The 17,605-nt window shown below is 33.9% G+C and overlaps 1 protein-coding gene across 3 annotated transcripts in view; it reads left to right on the forward strand.

The window, feature by feature from the left end:
• Positions 1-17,605, forward strand: part of LOC149796307 (uncharacterized) — a 43,877-nt gene that overhangs the window by 20,454 nt on the left and 5,818 nt on the right. Inside the window, exons 2-6 of one of the 3 annotated variants that reach the window (XM_089960955.1) lie at positions 2,547-2,630; positions 7,651-7,729; positions 9,346-9,401; positions 13,618-13,811; positions 15,181-15,414. In XM_089960955.1, coding sequence (XP_089817081.1) covers positions 7,658-7,729; positions 9,346-9,401; positions 13,618-13,811; positions 15,181-15,414 — 556 coding nt within the window. In that variant the 5' untranslated portion in view covers positions 2,547-2,630; positions 7,651-7,657. Of the gene's footprint in view, positions 1-2,546; positions 2,631-7,650; positions 7,730-9,345; positions 9,402-13,617; positions 13,812-15,180; positions 15,423-17,605 lie in introns of all 3 variants that reach the window. The other 2 variants (XM_089960953.1, XM_089960956.1) reach the window with 2 other exon arrangements.

The following is a 17,605-nucleotide window of genomic DNA, read 5'->3' on the forward strand; positions in this document are numbered from 1 at the left end:
ATTAAAAATGTTTCTTGATTGGTTGTTGACGAAAAATACCGCCATAATAATGTGTGGCGATCATGGTCAACCTCCACCCTTTGTTGGACCATCTCCACATGATTGGTTAAAAAATTTCGTTGATTATTACGAAGAAATAGATGATGATCATAGAGCTCTTGATGCAAATTTGAAGGAGTTTAAAAAATTAATCAGATTACAATCAAACAAAATTCAGTGTGAAATAATACGTGGAGTGATCTCAGAGACATCAATGAGTGATTTTTTGAACTCATGGAGACCCAACGATTTGATCGTAGCAAGTAGAAAAATAATCAGAGACGCTTTACAACAGCAGTTATTTCAACTACATAAAGAACAATATTCAGAATTACCCGTACCGTTGTGTTATAGACCATCAGATACACGAAAACAGAATATTAATGTTGATATTCCAGGACCCTTGACAGAGTCAAGGAAACAGAATCTCGTATTAAATGATATTGTCGCCGTTGATATCAGTGTGGTCGAAGATGCATTACGCGCTGACAAATCTCCATGGGTGTTGGGATACGCTGTGACGATCCACTCGTCTCAGGGATTAACTATTTCTGATACACGAGTCTGGATTGTAGACGATCGCATCGAGTGGTCAAATTTAGTTTATTTAGCGGTCAGAAATATATCTCAATTACGTAGAATTATAATTCCTGAAATCGTTGATAAATTTAACATCATCGATGATGATATAATAAGAAAAAAATTAATCGGATACAAACAATCTGATAAAAAAAATAAACGTGACTTTGATCTTGATGTTGAATTTATTATTGAGTTAAAACAGCAGCAGAACAATCATTGCGCAAGTTGTAATTGTATAATGTGATGGCGGTATTCGAGTAATGATTCAAGACAATTTACCGTAGATAGAAAAGATAATAGTCGCGGTCATACACGAGAAAATACCATGTTAACCTGTCTTGAGTGTAATCGACGTAGAGGCGCTGGCACCCTTGGCGCTAGTGCTAGTTAAGTGATCGAAATCACCGGAGTGATCGCGGTGGTAGTTGTGTATCCGCGGGAATTATTTGTAGTTGTTCACGTGTAAATCCACGTTGAGGAGCAGCAGAATCTAATCTGTAGATTGCAGGTCTGGAAACGCCTACATTTCTTCCAGTGGATCTTGTCACGGTAGATATTTTGTGTGTGGTAACACTCCAAATAGGATCAGTCGCTCTCGCTTTACCACCTTCAAGTTCACCAGGCTCATATAAATATCTGACTGTGACATCACCTAATATTTTTTGTTTTCCAGCATCTTTTCGTTGTGTTGGTATATTTATTTTTGTGACCGCGCTAACGGGTTTCATGTTGGTTGTTCGTGTGATCTCATTATTTAATGCAGCTATCACACCTGGTAATCTTGCAACCCATTCGCGAGATCTTTTATCCTGAATAAATTCCCTCGCGTATTGATATCCAAATAACCGTTCAGCAAGTGTTCGATTAAATCGCTCAACAATTGCTTGATCACGGTGAATGGCAGTATGACCTCGTCGTATTTTGGTATTATGTTGTTTCATCAGCGATGATACTGGACCAAGAAATTCCTTACCAGGATCAACCTGTAGTAGCTGCGGCCATCGTAGACCACCTCGTGGTCCGAGTCCTCGTTGATAAATTCGTTCAAACGCATCGGCTACTTCAGATGATGTTTTTGCTGATAGCGGCTCTGCTTCTTTATATCTACTTGCAACATCAACTACGGTTAGCGCGTATTTGTACGTTTTTCCACGCACAGTATCATGCGGTAAAAACAGAATATCAGCTTGATGAACTTCATTAGGAACACTGATATCGAAATACGCGTACTGAATTTGTTTAGGACGTGGTAGATAAATTTGCCATATTGCCTGCCTGGACAACCACGTTTTAGCAGTAGAATGTTTAACCGCCGCTGCATCAGCAAGTTTACCAATTGCTGCTTTGCCTCTCCAGTATCCTCTCGGCGAATAATAAATTGATTCCATTATTAATTACCAGCCCCAATCGCTAATTTACCTTTCATCGAGGATCTTACTAACCAATTAGCTAATGATTCTCTAATATTTTTATTTTTTATAGAATTTAATGAATGAATTAATTTTACATCTGCAATATGCCTATCTTGTAGATTTTTACTTTTATAAGCTACATCATGAGCATGACAAGCTCGATCAATAGCATTTATTGGTTCCTCGCCTGGTTTTGGTTGATCTTGATTATCGAGCCTGATATCGAGTCTGGTACCAGGACCGCAATAATTATATCCTGGTAGATGTTTTTCTCCGCTGTATTTAGCCCATGGAGCACCTGGAAACTTTGACATCAAATTAGCAATATCACCACCGCGCTTATTAGGTAAAAATGAAAATTTCTTTCTACAGCACATAGAACATTTTCCACCGTACGCTATTTTTTTGTTTTTTGTTGTAACTGTAGCTAAATCAATAGTTGGAGTTTTAACTTTACAGCGTAAACAATATAAATTCATGTTATAATATATATGGATATAATTGATTTCTCAGCAACTCGGCAGCGAGAGCCAGTTAAGCATCATCCTGCGCTACCGAACTCCATCAGAATGATTATCATAGGACCATCTGGATCGGGTAAGACGCAATTATTACTTAATCTGATAATGAGATGGTTGAAATGGGATAAATTATATTTAGTAGCACCATCCGTTGATGATCAGCGATGTTATGATGTACTTAAAGATTTCAATGAAAACGCGCGATTACTGGATGAAGATAATGATGTTATAGAGTTTATAACCGATATTGATGAAGCACCATCCGTAGATTCCATAGACGGATTTATTAATAATTTAGTTGTATACGACGATGTGATGCTAGATAAACAATCAAATCCAGCCAGAATATTTTCCCGAGGGAGACACAAAAATACAGACGTGATCTATATTACTCAACGATATACACAAATACCAAAAGTGATCAGAGACAACTGCAACATTTTAGTTGTGTTTAATGGCGTAGACACACACACGTTGCGAAATATTCATCAAACTTGGTGTGGTGGTGACATGGATATAATTAAATTCAAAAATTTCTTCTCACGAGCGCAAGCTACCCCGCATGGATTTATAACAATAAATTTACATGATCCAAGAACAAGATATCGTGTGGGTATTGATAAAATATTTGGGTAACAGGGGGTGATGATAAAATTAAATTGAATTAAATAGATATCATTAATATAATGAACAACTGTGCGTGGTTACGTCAAGGAACAACAGATAAATGCAACAAAAGGTGCCGTGGAGAATATTGCAAGAAACATAATTATCTTATAAAGAAAAACCCTCATGCTGGTCCACGAAGATGTGTTGGATGTAACAACGGCGTTAGAGGATTATATCAGATTTGCAAAAATTGCGGTGGAGATCGATATCGAAGTTTGATGAACTATTACAGAAAAAGAAAGAACATAAATCCAAAAATAGAAAAACCACCATCAGAACTTGAATATTACTTGAAACATAGAACAAATTCCGAAGATTCAGATGAAGATGAAACAGATGAAGATTCCCATGATTCAGATGATGATTCCCAATATTGATAGCAGCAGAGAGGGGCGTCTACAATTCTGTTTGGGACAAACAATAATCGTAGACGTGGTAATTGACCTCTATGAGTGGTCACTATTTTTTTGGTAAAACACAAGGGTGACCATTCCCCTAAGTGGTCTGTTCACCCTCTCTGCTGCTTAAACAATTTTTAAATTAGAGCAATTATGTTTATTTGCATAATACAAGATTTTCTAAGCAAAGTGGTACATCACCAATTATGTTATGCATGAAATTAATCTAATTATGGTTATTTTTCTTTTGCTTACACATTATGACTTGAGGCAGTGTAATGTATGTAATGATCTTAATTATGGGCAAACTATACGTCTTAGAACACAGAAGTGAAGTCAACATAAAATCAAAATTGTTGCATTAATTGAAGAGAGTGAAAACGTTTCTTTTCAAACATTTGTAATGACTGTAAATCAATAAATGGCGTCAAGACAAATTCAATTTCCTCAATATTCTAGTGTTCGAACAACAATCACACATTTTAACCTTTGACCTCCATGAACCTACTGTGCTACTCCCCTAAATCAGTGACATCACAGGAATAATTTCGACAAGTTTCATGTTCCTGTCTTTCAGAATAACAATTGTTGCTATATAGAACAAATACAATGTGCATTTATGAAATGGCTCACTTTCCATCATAAAGGGGGGGGGGGGTCGGCTTGACTTATGAGGAACTTGGGTACTAATAAATACTGTTCGATAGGAACTAAGGAAAATTATTCAAAAAAACTTTTTGATGCTTGCGCCTTAAACGTTTCAGCTATACAGTCACAATTAAATCATTTAATAATAATAATAATAATAATAATGATAGATAGATAGATAGATAGATAGATAGATAGATATATAGATAGATAGATAGATAGATAGATAGATAGATAGATAGATAGATAGATAGATAGATAGATATGTGGTCTTTTTAGGGGCGTTCTACAAATATCATGAACTGAGAGAGCAGTGGGTGTAAAGTGAAGTTGCTTACATTTACAATATACCCAGCGAAGTGAATATTGGCATGCTCGTATCTTTCATGAACGATAACTGAACTTTCCTTGGATATTGTACTTGTAGAAATTGTACATGATCTTAGCACACAGCTAACCAAAATGTCTGCTCCCTTGGGCTAAAATAATCAGCCTGAATTAGTCTAAAGAACACTATTAGTCTAAAGAACACTATTAGTCTAAAGAACACTATCTTTAGCACGTATTTAAATAAGGACAACTAATTTTGCCAGACTAGACAATACCAGCTGGTGAAAGCGCAACGAATGAATTGCCAAATATATATAATGCAAATGAAGGTATCGGCCATTCTTTTACAATTTTCCTCTGAACTCCATGAAGTAAAAAAACACCACGCGCTTTTAGCAGATTATTTGGTAGGCATCTGATTTTGTAGACATCTGAAGTAAGGTCAAGCAGTATGCCATAAAATAAAAATGCACTAAAGCAGCTGAAAATAAACAACTCGTTACAATTTTAATGTACTTTACGGAAGTTTTTGTAAGAAATTTAACATATTGTCATTTATTTTAATGAAATATTTTTATAAAACTGAGCAGTTCACATACCCCTTCCAATACAAAATCCCTCATAAATCAGGAAAGAGTTTCATCCTTTATCAACTGGACATCACGTGACAACGTTTTTACCTCTCCCCTCAAATTCATTCACACTGCTTTCATAGATTTTTATTTCCAAACATGTTTGGAAACTGATACTTATATGCTACAAATTTGGAGTTCTGGAGAATACATATTTACATAAACCGTCCCAAGTGTTAGTTAAAGCAGTTTGAGTGATAAATTGCTGAAAATGCTGTACATGATGATGAATGATTTACAGAGATAGAAAGGGGGGGGGGGGGGGTATAATTCCATCTACTACAACACGAAATAGAATATTTTACAAGCCAGAACATGCTTTATAATCATATACAATTCAATAATAGTCTTACAATGAGATATCTTGTATTGACTTTTCAAACCTAAACTCTTAATTTATCTAACAAATTTCGAAGTCATACATAACATGCTTTTAGAGTTTAGTGGCTTGCTATCCTCCTCTGGAAATTCTCAGTTGAAGTGGTACCATTCATTGGTACCATTCATTGGTGTCGTACTGAGAGTTTTAAAGTGGTACCATTCATTGGTGTCGTACTGAGAGTTTTAAAGTGGTACCATTCATTGATACCATTCATTGGTGTCGTACTGAGAGTTTTAAAGTGGTACCATTAATTGGTGTCGTACTGAGAGTTTGAAAGTGGTACCATTCATTGGTACCATTCATTGGTGTCGTACTGAGAGTTTTAAAGTGGTACCACTCATTGGTACCATTCATTGGTGTCGTACTGAGAGTTTTCAAGTGGTACCATTCATTGGTGTCGTACTGAGAGTTTTAAAGTGACCTGCAACATCTCCAAACTTGTCAGAAAGAGTTGGCTTATATAATTAAGTCTAATAATGTGTATTAATGACACCTGGCTTATATAATTAAGTCTAATAATGTGTACTAATGACACCTGGCTTATATAATTAAGTCTAATAATGTGTATTAATGACACCTGGCTTATATAATTAAGTCTAATAATGTGTATTAATGACACCTGGCTTATATGATTAAGTCTAATAATGTGTATTAATGACACCTGGCTTATATAATTAAATCTAATAATGTGTATTAATGACACCTGGATTATATAATTAAATCTAATAATGTGTATTAATGACACCTGGCTTATATAATTAAGTCTAATAATTTGCATTGATGACACCTGGCTTATATAATTAAGTCTAATAATGTGTATTAATGACACCTGGCTTATATAATTAAGTCTAATAATGTGTATTAATGACACCTGGCCTTGTATTAAGTATAGTAATTTATTTCTATGAACGCTGGTTCATAATAAAGTCTAGTAAGTTATTTCAGTGAGAGCTGGTCTATAATAAAGTCTAATAAAGTATTCGAGTGAGAGCTGGTTTATAATTTAGTCTAATAAGCTATACCAACGAAAGAAAGAAAGCTGTCTTATGATTAATTCTAGTAAGTTATTTCAATCAGAGCTGGTTTATAATAAAGGCTAGAAAGGCATTCTTCATTCAAGATTACTAAATGAACAAGTGTATTTTGGAATAATATAGGACATCAAATAAAATAATTTGTAAACATTATATATTTGTTCGCATAGATATGAGAAGCACATAAAAGATTGTTACAGTATCGAATATGCTTAAAGAGATGGCAACAATGTTAAATATATGCATAGAAACATGGTACCAATATGAAATACATGCATAGAAAGAAGGTAACAAAACGACATATATGCATAGAAAGCTGGTGACAAGATGATATATATGCATAGAAAGATTGTAACATTATGACATATATGCAAAAAAGATGGTAACAAGATGACATATATGCATAGAAAGACGGTAACAAGATGACATATATGCATAGAAAGATGGTAACATTATGACATATATGCATAGAAAGATGGTAACAAGATGACATATATGCTTAGAAAGACGGTAACAAGATGACATATGCATAGAAAGACGGTAACAATATGACATATATGCATAGAAAGACGATAACAAGATGACATATATGCATATAAAGACGGTAACACGATGACATATATGCATAGAAAGACTATAACAAGATGACATATATGCATATAAAGACGGTGGCAAGATGACATATATGCGTAGAAAGACGGTAACAAGATGACATATGCATAGAAAGACGGTAACAATATGACATATATGCTTATAGATATGTACTTGCTAGATTTTCATTATAGAAGATGAACATTTATCTTGTTACTTGAAATCATTACTAAAGCCAGTATTTTGCTGTTAAAAGTATAATTTTTCTTAAAGACCGGTTCTTTAGTAAATTATGCATTTTCTATTTTCATTATTCAATATAATGTTTTTTGTTCGTCGCATATGAGAGAGAGAGAGAGAGAGAGAGAGAGAGAGAGAACTTTAAGTAATTATATTTTTTTGTCTCTTTCAGCTTTATCATGGACCACTATTTCGTAGCCATCCATACGTGGGCCAAACCCAGTTTCGTTCTTAAACTCCATATATTATGTGTAAGTTTTTGATGATTAAACGATTCACATGCGATCGGAATAGTATATGACGATTGCAATAATTTTAATAAAAAATCTGTTTACTTTAAGAAGTTTAACTATGCACGTATGTATGTATGACTGACTGACTGACTGACTGACTTTATTTCCTCTTTAAAAAGAGATTACATCAGAATAAACAAATTCATGATAATACAAGATCATAAAATAAAACAGAAAATTGACAAAAATACAATAGTAATACTGTGTCAGCTACCGTATTGACAAAACGAAATATCTCAATGCCTGCAATTATGCAAATCTGCAGTCATTTGGCGGAGCAAGGCACTAATCTTTTAACAGTTGCTTGATGATGATAATATTTCGAAAAGTTAATACGTCTGTAGTGTTATGTGCTTAACATTAAGTTCGAGATAGTAACGAAAATGAAATGGAAAACTTATAACAGTGTAATTCTATATGTAGTTTTTTTTCTTCATATGACGCATGTATTTATGCATATATATACTTGTTTGCGCGTATGCGTGCGTGCATGCATTTATCTATGACTGACTGTCTAAATGACTTAGTTACCTCTACAACAAAGAGTATATCAGGTTGCTATGATACATATTATACATATCATAGGATTATGAGACACATCATAGACGAGAACGCAAGCATGATATATATATACATCGTCAACTAATGCATTTACAAAATGAGATATATAAATACAGAAAACCATATAGAAATCTCTTGGAAATAAACATAAACAAATACATAAACAAATACATAAACACACACAAACAGCTGTCATACAACAAAATTTGCGGATTTGACAAGAAGACTTTGGCCTTTAATTGTTTATATTTAATGTTAATTTACTACTTACTTTTAATATCATGTTAGGGCATGTTAGTTGATAGTAGGGCACACATTTTATTGTAGAATGAAGCTATGCTGTTTGCGGTCACCAACATGATATGATATGTATGTATGACTGACTGACTGACTGACTTTATTTCCTCTTTAAAAAGAGATTACATCAGATTAAACAAATTCAGAATAATACAAGATCATAAAATAGAACAGAAAAGTGACAAAGATACAGTAGTAATACAATTGTAATACTGTGTAAGCTACCGTATTGACAAAACGAAATATCTCAATACCTGCAATTATGCAAATCTGCAATCATTTGGCGGAGCATGGCACTGATCTTTTAACAGTTGCTTGATGATGATAATATTTCGAAAAGTTAATACGTCTATAGTGTTATGTGCTTAACATTAAGTCCGAGATAGCAACGAAAATGAAATGTAAAACTTATAACAGTGTAATTCTATATGTAGTTTCTTTTCTTCATATGACGCATGTATGTATGCATATATATACTTGTTTGCGCGTATGCGTGCGTGCATGCATTTATCTATGACTGACTGTCTAAATGACTTAGTAACCTCTACAACAAAGAGTATATCAGGTTGCTAAGATACATATTATACATATCATAGAATTATGAGACACATCATAGTGGTTCTTTCCTAAACTTTGCACATGTACATTATTTGTATACATACTGCATGTAACGCGATCTTTTATTTTAGCTAAATGTAAACTAATTTTCCTTCCAGATATTTTCTGTCCTGGCAATTTCGGCGTCTTTCCGACAAGGTGAAAATGGTAGATAGTAAGTTTATCAATTCGTAAGTAATGCGAATAAGTACAAAGGCACGTAAGTAACCTAAATCTTAGCTTTTCACACAGTTTATAAGCTCAGATATATATATATATATATATATATATATATATATATATATATATATATATATATATATATATATATATATATAAAATTGATTACTTAGAACTGAAATAAACAAATTACAAACATATTTTCGTTGCAGGACGCAACATAAGTATGCCAAGTATTCTGTTTAAGGCAAGACTATTTTATTGCTGAGCAGATGTGTAATTAAGTTCAAAGGCGATTACTTTTTTGTGCCAACAGGTCAAGACAGTGACCTACTTTTAATGATCCAGTGATTGTAGATACGTTTTTCAGACTCGGTTGCATACCATACGCTTGATAGGTTAGTGCCATTGCGAATTCTCTCCCTTACACAGCTATACCTTGTACATGGAATCTGGAATCAGTTCACAATTAATACTTCCAGTTCAGTACCCACGAATGTAGTTCTAGTCTATTTTTAGTGTACAGCTTGCTGACTGTTCTTATTTATATTCTTACTTTAGTGTACAGCTTGCTGACTGTTCTTATTTATATTCTTACTTTAGTGTACAGCTTGCTGACTGTTCTTATTTATATTCTTACTTTAGTGTACAGCTTGCTGGCCGTTCTTATTTATATTCTTACTTTAGTGTACAGCTTGCTGGCGGTTCTTATTTATATTCTTACTTTAGTGTACAGCTTGCTGACTGTTCTTATTTATATTCTTACTTTAGTGTACAGCTTGCTGACTGTTCTTATTTATATTCTTACTTTAGTGTACAGCTTGCTGACTGTTCTTATTTATATTCTTACTTTAGTGTACAGCTTGCTGACTGTTCTTATTTATATTCTTACTTTAGTGTACAGCTTGCTGACTGTTCTTATTTATATTCTTACTTTAGTGTACAGCTTGCTGGCCGTTCTTATTTATATTCTTACTTTAGTGTACAGCTTGCTGGCTGTTCTTATTTATATTCTTACTTTAGTGTACAGCTTGCTGACTGTTCTTATTTATATTCTTACTTTAGTGTACAGCTTGAAGGCCGTTCTTATTTATATTCTTACTTTAGTGTACAGCTTGCTGGTCGTTCTTATTTATATTCTTACTTTAGTGTACAGCTTGCTGGCCGTTCTTATTTATATTCTTACTTTAGTGTACAGCTTGCTGACTGTTCTTATTTATATTCTTACTTTAGTGTACAGCTTGCTGGCCGTTCTTATTTATATTCTTACTTTAGTGTACAGCTTGCTGGCCGTTCTTATTTATATTCTTACATTAGTGTACAGCTTGCTGGCTGTTCTTATTTATATTCTTACATTAGTGTACAGCTTGCTGGTCGTTCTTATTTATATTCTTACTTTAGTGTACAGCTTGCTGACTGTTCTTATTTATATTCTTACTTTAGTGTACAGCTTGCTGACTGTTCTTATTTATATTCTTACTTTAGTGTACAGCTTGCTGACTGTTCTTATTTATATTCTTACTTTAGTGTACAGCTTGCTGGCCGTTCTTATTTATATTCTTACTTTAGTGTACAGCTTGCTGACTGTTCTTATTTATATTCTTACTTTAGTGTACAGCTTGCTGACTGTTCTTATTTATATTCTTACTTTAGTGTACAGCTTGCTGACTGTTCTTATTTATATTCTTACTTTAGTGTACAGCTTGCTGGCCGTTCTTATTTATATTCTTACTTTAGTGTACAGCTTGCTGGCTGTTCTTATTTATATTCTTACTTTAGTGTACAGCTTGCTGACTGTTCTTATTTATATTCTTACTTTAGTGTACAGCTTGAAGGCCGTTCTTATTTATATTCTTACTTTAGTGTACAGCTTGCTGGTCGTTCTTATTTATATTCTTACTTTAGTGTACAGCTTGCTGGCCGTTCTTATTTATATTCTTACTTTAGTGTACAGCTTGCTGACTGTTCTTATTTATATTCTTACTTTAGTGTACAGCTTGCTGGCCGTTCTTATTTATATTCTTACTTTAGTGTACAGCTTGCTGACTGTTCTTATTTATATTCTTACTTTAGTGTACAGCTTGCTGGCCGTTCTTATTTATATTCTTACATTAGTGTACAGCTTGCTGGCTGTTCTTATTTATATTCTTACTTTAGTGTACAGCTTGCTGACTGTTCTTATTTATATTCTTACTTTAGTGTACAGCTTGAAGGCCGTTCTTATTTATATTCTTACTTTAGTGTACAGCTTGCTGACTGTTCTTATTTATATTCTTACTTTAGTGTACAGCTTGCTGGCCGTTCTTATTTATATTCTTACATTAGTGTACAGCTTGCTGGCTGTTCTTATTTATATTCTTACTTTAGTGTACAGCTTGCTGACTGTTCTTATTTATATTCTTACTTTAGTGTACAGCTTGCTGGCCGTTCTTATTTATATTCTTACTTTAGTGTACAGCTTGCTGGCCGTTCTTATTTATATTCTTACTTTAGTGTACAGCTTGCTGGCTGTTCTTATTTATATTCTTACTTTAGTGTACAGCTTGCTGACTGTTCTTATTTATATTCTTACTTTAGTGTACAGCTTGAAGGCCGTTCTTATTTATATTCTTACTTTAGTGTACAGCTTGCTGGTCGTTCTTATTTATATTCTTACTTTAGTATACAGCTTGCTGGCCGTTCTTATTTATATTCTTACTTTAGTGTACAGCTTGCTGACTGTTCTTATTTATATTCTTACTTTAGTGTACAGCTTGCTGGCCGTTCTTATTTATATTCTTACTTTAGTGTACAGCTTGCTGACTGTTCTTATTTATATTCTTACTTTAGTGTACAGCTTGCTGGCCGTTCTTATTTATATTCTTACATTAGTGTACAGCTTGCTGGCTGTTCTTATTTATATTCTTACTTTAGTGTACAGCTTGCTGACTGTTCTTATTTATATTCTTACTTTAGTGTACAGCTTGAAGGCCGTTCTTATTTATATTATTTAAGTTTGTAGTCCTTAAGTTTGTCAACTGTATCTTCACATGAAGTGTCTTTCCATATTAGTTATTTTGTCATTATTTAGAACTGAAATGCACTCCTTGTCATTTTGTTATCTTTGTCTGTTGTTGAGTGCACATGTTTTCGATTTTTCTTTCTTTACCCCTTTCATTAGTTTCTATATTTCTGTATAGTTTGGGTTATTACTGTGGTATAGGCTTCTTCTTCTATTAAGGAATTACCTGGTATATATACTTTTTCCATGTTACTTTTTTTCATGTATTTCTGATCATTACTGATATATACAATTTAGGTAAACGACTACCTTGGTTATTTCCGTACTCAAAATTGTATTCAGATTTATCTACATTCAGTTTTCTATTTACGTCCACGATCTTGTTATATTTTTATATTTGATCCAAAATGTACATGGAATCTGACTGAAACAAATCGCATACGCATAATGCCCAGTACGCATAATGCGCAGAAATCAAAAGTTATTGCCAAATACCATCGATAAATCACATGAATTTAACCCCACTTAGAACCATGCTATGTACGATATAATTTTCCTAATGTAACATAAGTCACGTCATATGGATTCGTAAATATGCATGCAAACGTACATACTTTATTTATGTATTAGAGAAACGTGCATGTGTTGATTCAGTTCATAATGTCCTGCTGAAACGGATGCAGGAACAAACAGGTATTTCCCGCCTATATCGATATAAGACACTAAGTTAGTATTGTAGCAGCATGTTAATGTGACCAAATAGGTATGCTTTCTTATACGGACTTAGGGTACACAAATACTTAGATTAAAATGGCTAAAAGAGATTCCGAAATTATTGCACTCTGTGCGTTGGCAGAGTAATCTTCAAATTATACCTTCAATATTGAAATTAAATAGGCTGGCAATCTCTAAAGGCAATATTGATCGACAATGCCACGTGAGTAGTAATTGCTGTTTTTAATTAATTAATAATAATAATAATAATAATAATAATAATAATAATAATGATAATAATAATAATACTAATAATAATAATAATGATGATAATAATAATAGTGATATTATTATTATTATTATTATTATTATTATTTATTTGAACCAATCAGAAATCTTCTCCAATACAATTCTCATGTAAACTGTAGTCTACTTGTACTTATATTTATTAATTTATTTTGCAATAATTTATAAGTTTCCTCCCATTTTTTTATAGTTTGTACAAGGACGACCTAGGGCTTGAGAGGTACTGCCACTATTGTCCACCAAGTACGATGGACGATAGTGAGAACATTCTAAAATATCAGGAGCCACAATGCATTGATAACAATTTCCCATTCCAAGAAAAATGTGACGAGGAAGAGCTGGAAAGGAAACTGCGACCTATTTGTAATTTAGGGACGCTACCCTGTAAGCGATATGTTACTATTCATCATATTTATTTCTGGAATCCAACTAACACTATTATTAATACCTCCCCCCCAATGATCTTATTTATGTTTCCATAGGGCACCATTTTGCGAAACATTCAGTATATTTACAACCTTATGTTGACATTTCCTAATGTTCTGATTTAGTTTCGATTCCTAAATTGATGCATGTTGGTAAAGTCATCATATCTCGACATGCTCGATTAAACAGCAATTACTAGATATCAGCAGTACTTCCCTTCCCAAATTTAAACACAAGATTCTCTAATTAAAAAAAAAAAAATAACTGTCCCTGAGTGTTTAGTTTTTTATACGTTACGAGTTTTAGCATTGTAACATGCAACATCGGATGAGGACATTGTGACTGCCACATATTCTTTATTTTATTATTCACCGACTTGTCTCTATTACGAAAAGGTAAACCACTCCCTATGCTATGTCTCTGTCTTCAAGTCAGTCTATTTCTGTCTGTCTCTATCATGTGGACAAGTCGGCCACACTTCAGTATCCAGTGAATTGTGGTAACAGAGAATGACATGCCAGTATGCAGTGAATTGTGGTAACAGAGAATGACAGGACAGTTTACAGTGAATTGTGGTAACAGAGAATGACGTGACTGTATCCAGTGAATTGTGGTAACAGAGAACGACATGCCAGTATCCAGTCAATTGTGGTAACAGAGGACGACATGCCAGTATCCAGTGAATTGTGGTAACAGAGAATGACATGCAAGTTTTGTATTTAACCATATTGCACACCTAGGCAATTTCGCCGTTTGAATCTCGGCCATAAGAGAAGACGCGCTAATGCGAGGCCAGTGTACTAGAATTTCCACCACAAGAGAAGAGAATTCAACACCTGTGAAGTCAGCTCTCTGTTTTAGTTATGTCCCTTCGAATCATATCGCGTTTCATTTCAGCTTAAACGTTAACGCATCTTACGATGTTATATTTGTTTGGTTTGTAGCAAATAAATCTCTACATATATTAGAGAGCGAAACAAAATATATGATAATCAACCCTTCGATATACGGATTTAATTCAGTTTTAAACTTCAGAGAATGAAACACGTGGTTCTTATTTTCCAAACGTATTGCCTGTATAATGTCTTTAATTTTACAACTAAAGATAGTCGAGTAGGTAAATGCATATTAGACAAACCTAATGGTTTTCAGGCGTATATAAGTGTGATGCATAGCCGATTAATCTCATTTAGAACATTTGTCTGAGAACCTCACACACATATACACACATAGCAAGGTGATGCCAATGTGCGTTCGCGTGAATGACTTAGCTCTAAGTCGACTCGTGCGGAAACTTTGTATTTTAAATATAATGTTATTTTTGCAGCTTGTCCATTACTTAAAATGCCCAAAGATGGTCACTGGAACTGTACTTCGAGCTCTTTATACAACAAAACCTCTGACGGCTACTTTATTCCCGTGTATACAGTTTGTCAACTGATGTGCGACCCAGGCTTCCGGCCGACAGAGAACGATAGTACGTATTGCCGTGAAACCAGACTTTGGGACCGCGATCCCGATACAGTCACATGCCACAGATCAAAGCCATCCAATGAAGCAGGTATGTATGTATGTATATATGTATGTATGTATCCAAGAGAACAACATAACTATATATATATATATATATATATATATATATATATATATATATATATATATATATATATATATATATCATACGTACAATTTTACAGATACATCTACAACAATTAGCTGCCCCCTGGATTGTTAAGAATGAAATTAAGTGGCACATTTAAAGAGTAATTGTTTCCTTCTACTCATAATTTGAGAACTTAATTGAATGTCACAGTTCCAAAGAGATTTCAATATGCAGTTCTTGCTATTAGATATTCCTGTCATAATTGACAAAACATACTTTCTCATTACTTCTTCAAAACTGATTACATCATAATTTACAAACATCTTGGACCCACTGTTTTATGTATATATATATATATATATATATATATATATATATATATATATATATATATATATATATATATACACATATCTGTCATTTATAAAATAACGAGAAAACTCTGCAACATATCTTATTATTAATATTGACATTATGAATTGTAATAATTCTGAGGTCAAATAATATTCCTAAACTTCGAACATAAGTAACCTCTTCGTTTTGCAAATCAAGAGTTACCATAAAACCTATCTCAATTATTTTTTATTATTTATTTCTGTTAATTACTCGATGAGCCTTGTCACTTTTTTTCACAATCCAAATAAAGTTTGATTGACGTCTTATACCGTCGAGTAAAATTAATATAACGCGTGATCAACGTAACGTAACGTCTGCTTAATGTATCACAGCTTTGGCCTTCACAGAGATAATTAATATACAACTGGGATAACTTCATTGTGGGCATTTTAAGAGAAGTAACATTGAGTTGGTACTGCATGTATACAGTCAGTTCAATAGCTGTCAGTAGTATTATCAGAGTTGAAGATATTTGCTTTTACTACTCAAAGTCCGCCGCTTCCGTACTATACGATCTTTTTGTGGGTGCCTCCAGCGAGAAATCCCCAGCTGGTGTCTCTGCGTTCCAGCCTAGTTTCGTTATTGAGAGCAGTATTGATGATATTATCTGGCTGAGGCGTTTGGTGCCTTTGTAGGGATCAGATTCATAGAGGAAGCTTTGGTTCTACGTGTCTATATATCTCACAGCGAAATATCAACATTTTTAGATTAAATCCCAAGCAACAACCCTTAGCCACCAAAGACGTGAAAAAAATCGAATTATTTTGTTGGTTAATATGGAAATCTAATAATTTATGAAAAAGAATTTGCCATGTCAGCCCACAACTATGATTGTGTGAGTAATGTTTACGAAAACTTTACAAACAAGTTATGTAACTATAATCGTCAAAACAAGGAACTGCTCTTGAAATAAAGAGGCGACGGGTGGCAGTTATAAACAAGATTCTTTTTTATTTCATATCGCCACAAGGGGTGAAGAAACATGATCTGTTTTCTCCAGCGCTTTTACGTTTATGTATATGCCCTTTGCTCTCTTGTGCCAGAAGTATTACAAGGCATACATGGTTTTCGTCCTGTGCAATTTAACGAGATATTCCAGGTTCAGATCATTCACACGGGAAATTATATTTTTTTTGTAATAATGAAGGAAACGTCGAACATTACGCATATTTGCATCACGAAAATGAATGTCAAACCACAATATGGTGCTGGCTAGACTGACGATTCCAACGATGGGGGCAAAACCTCAAATGGATTGTTTCACAGCGGTGTTCTTTAATTGTTAAACGTCGGGAACATTGAGACCATCAAGGCTGAGCTCAGGAAAGGTTTAACATTAATTCTCATAACGTTTGATGATACAATCGAGATGATTCAGGACTGACTCTTTCCAGAGTGTATAGAAAAGATCTGCATTCTTACATTTAACACAGAATCGTTGCTTGACAAATATGACTTTTAATGTGAGTGAGTCAACAAAATGATGTAACGTACAATTGTGCCGGAACCCGGCAAGAACATTTTGTAATTCACTGCGATGCAGCGAAAGATGAAAATCATGTGTCAGTGAACACTACTGTGAATTACTAAATGTGGGTGGAAGCTTCGCCACCCCACCTCACCCCGGTGTTCAACACAAATACGATACAAATCGCCACGCATGTCCTATCTACACCGTTATCATATGTGATGGAGCAACGGAACCACCAGTATTGTACCGTGGCAAGAACTCGGCTGAGTTGCTTATGAAACA

This window comes from Sinohyriopsis cumingii, chromosome 6 (genome assembly GCF_028554795.1).
Source record: "Sinohyriopsis cumingii isolate HCF-2022 chromosome 6, ASM2855479v2, whole genome shotgun sequence".
Lineage (NCBI taxonomy): Eukaryota > Metazoa > Mollusca > Bivalvia > Unionida > Unionidae > Sinohyriopsis > Sinohyriopsis cumingii.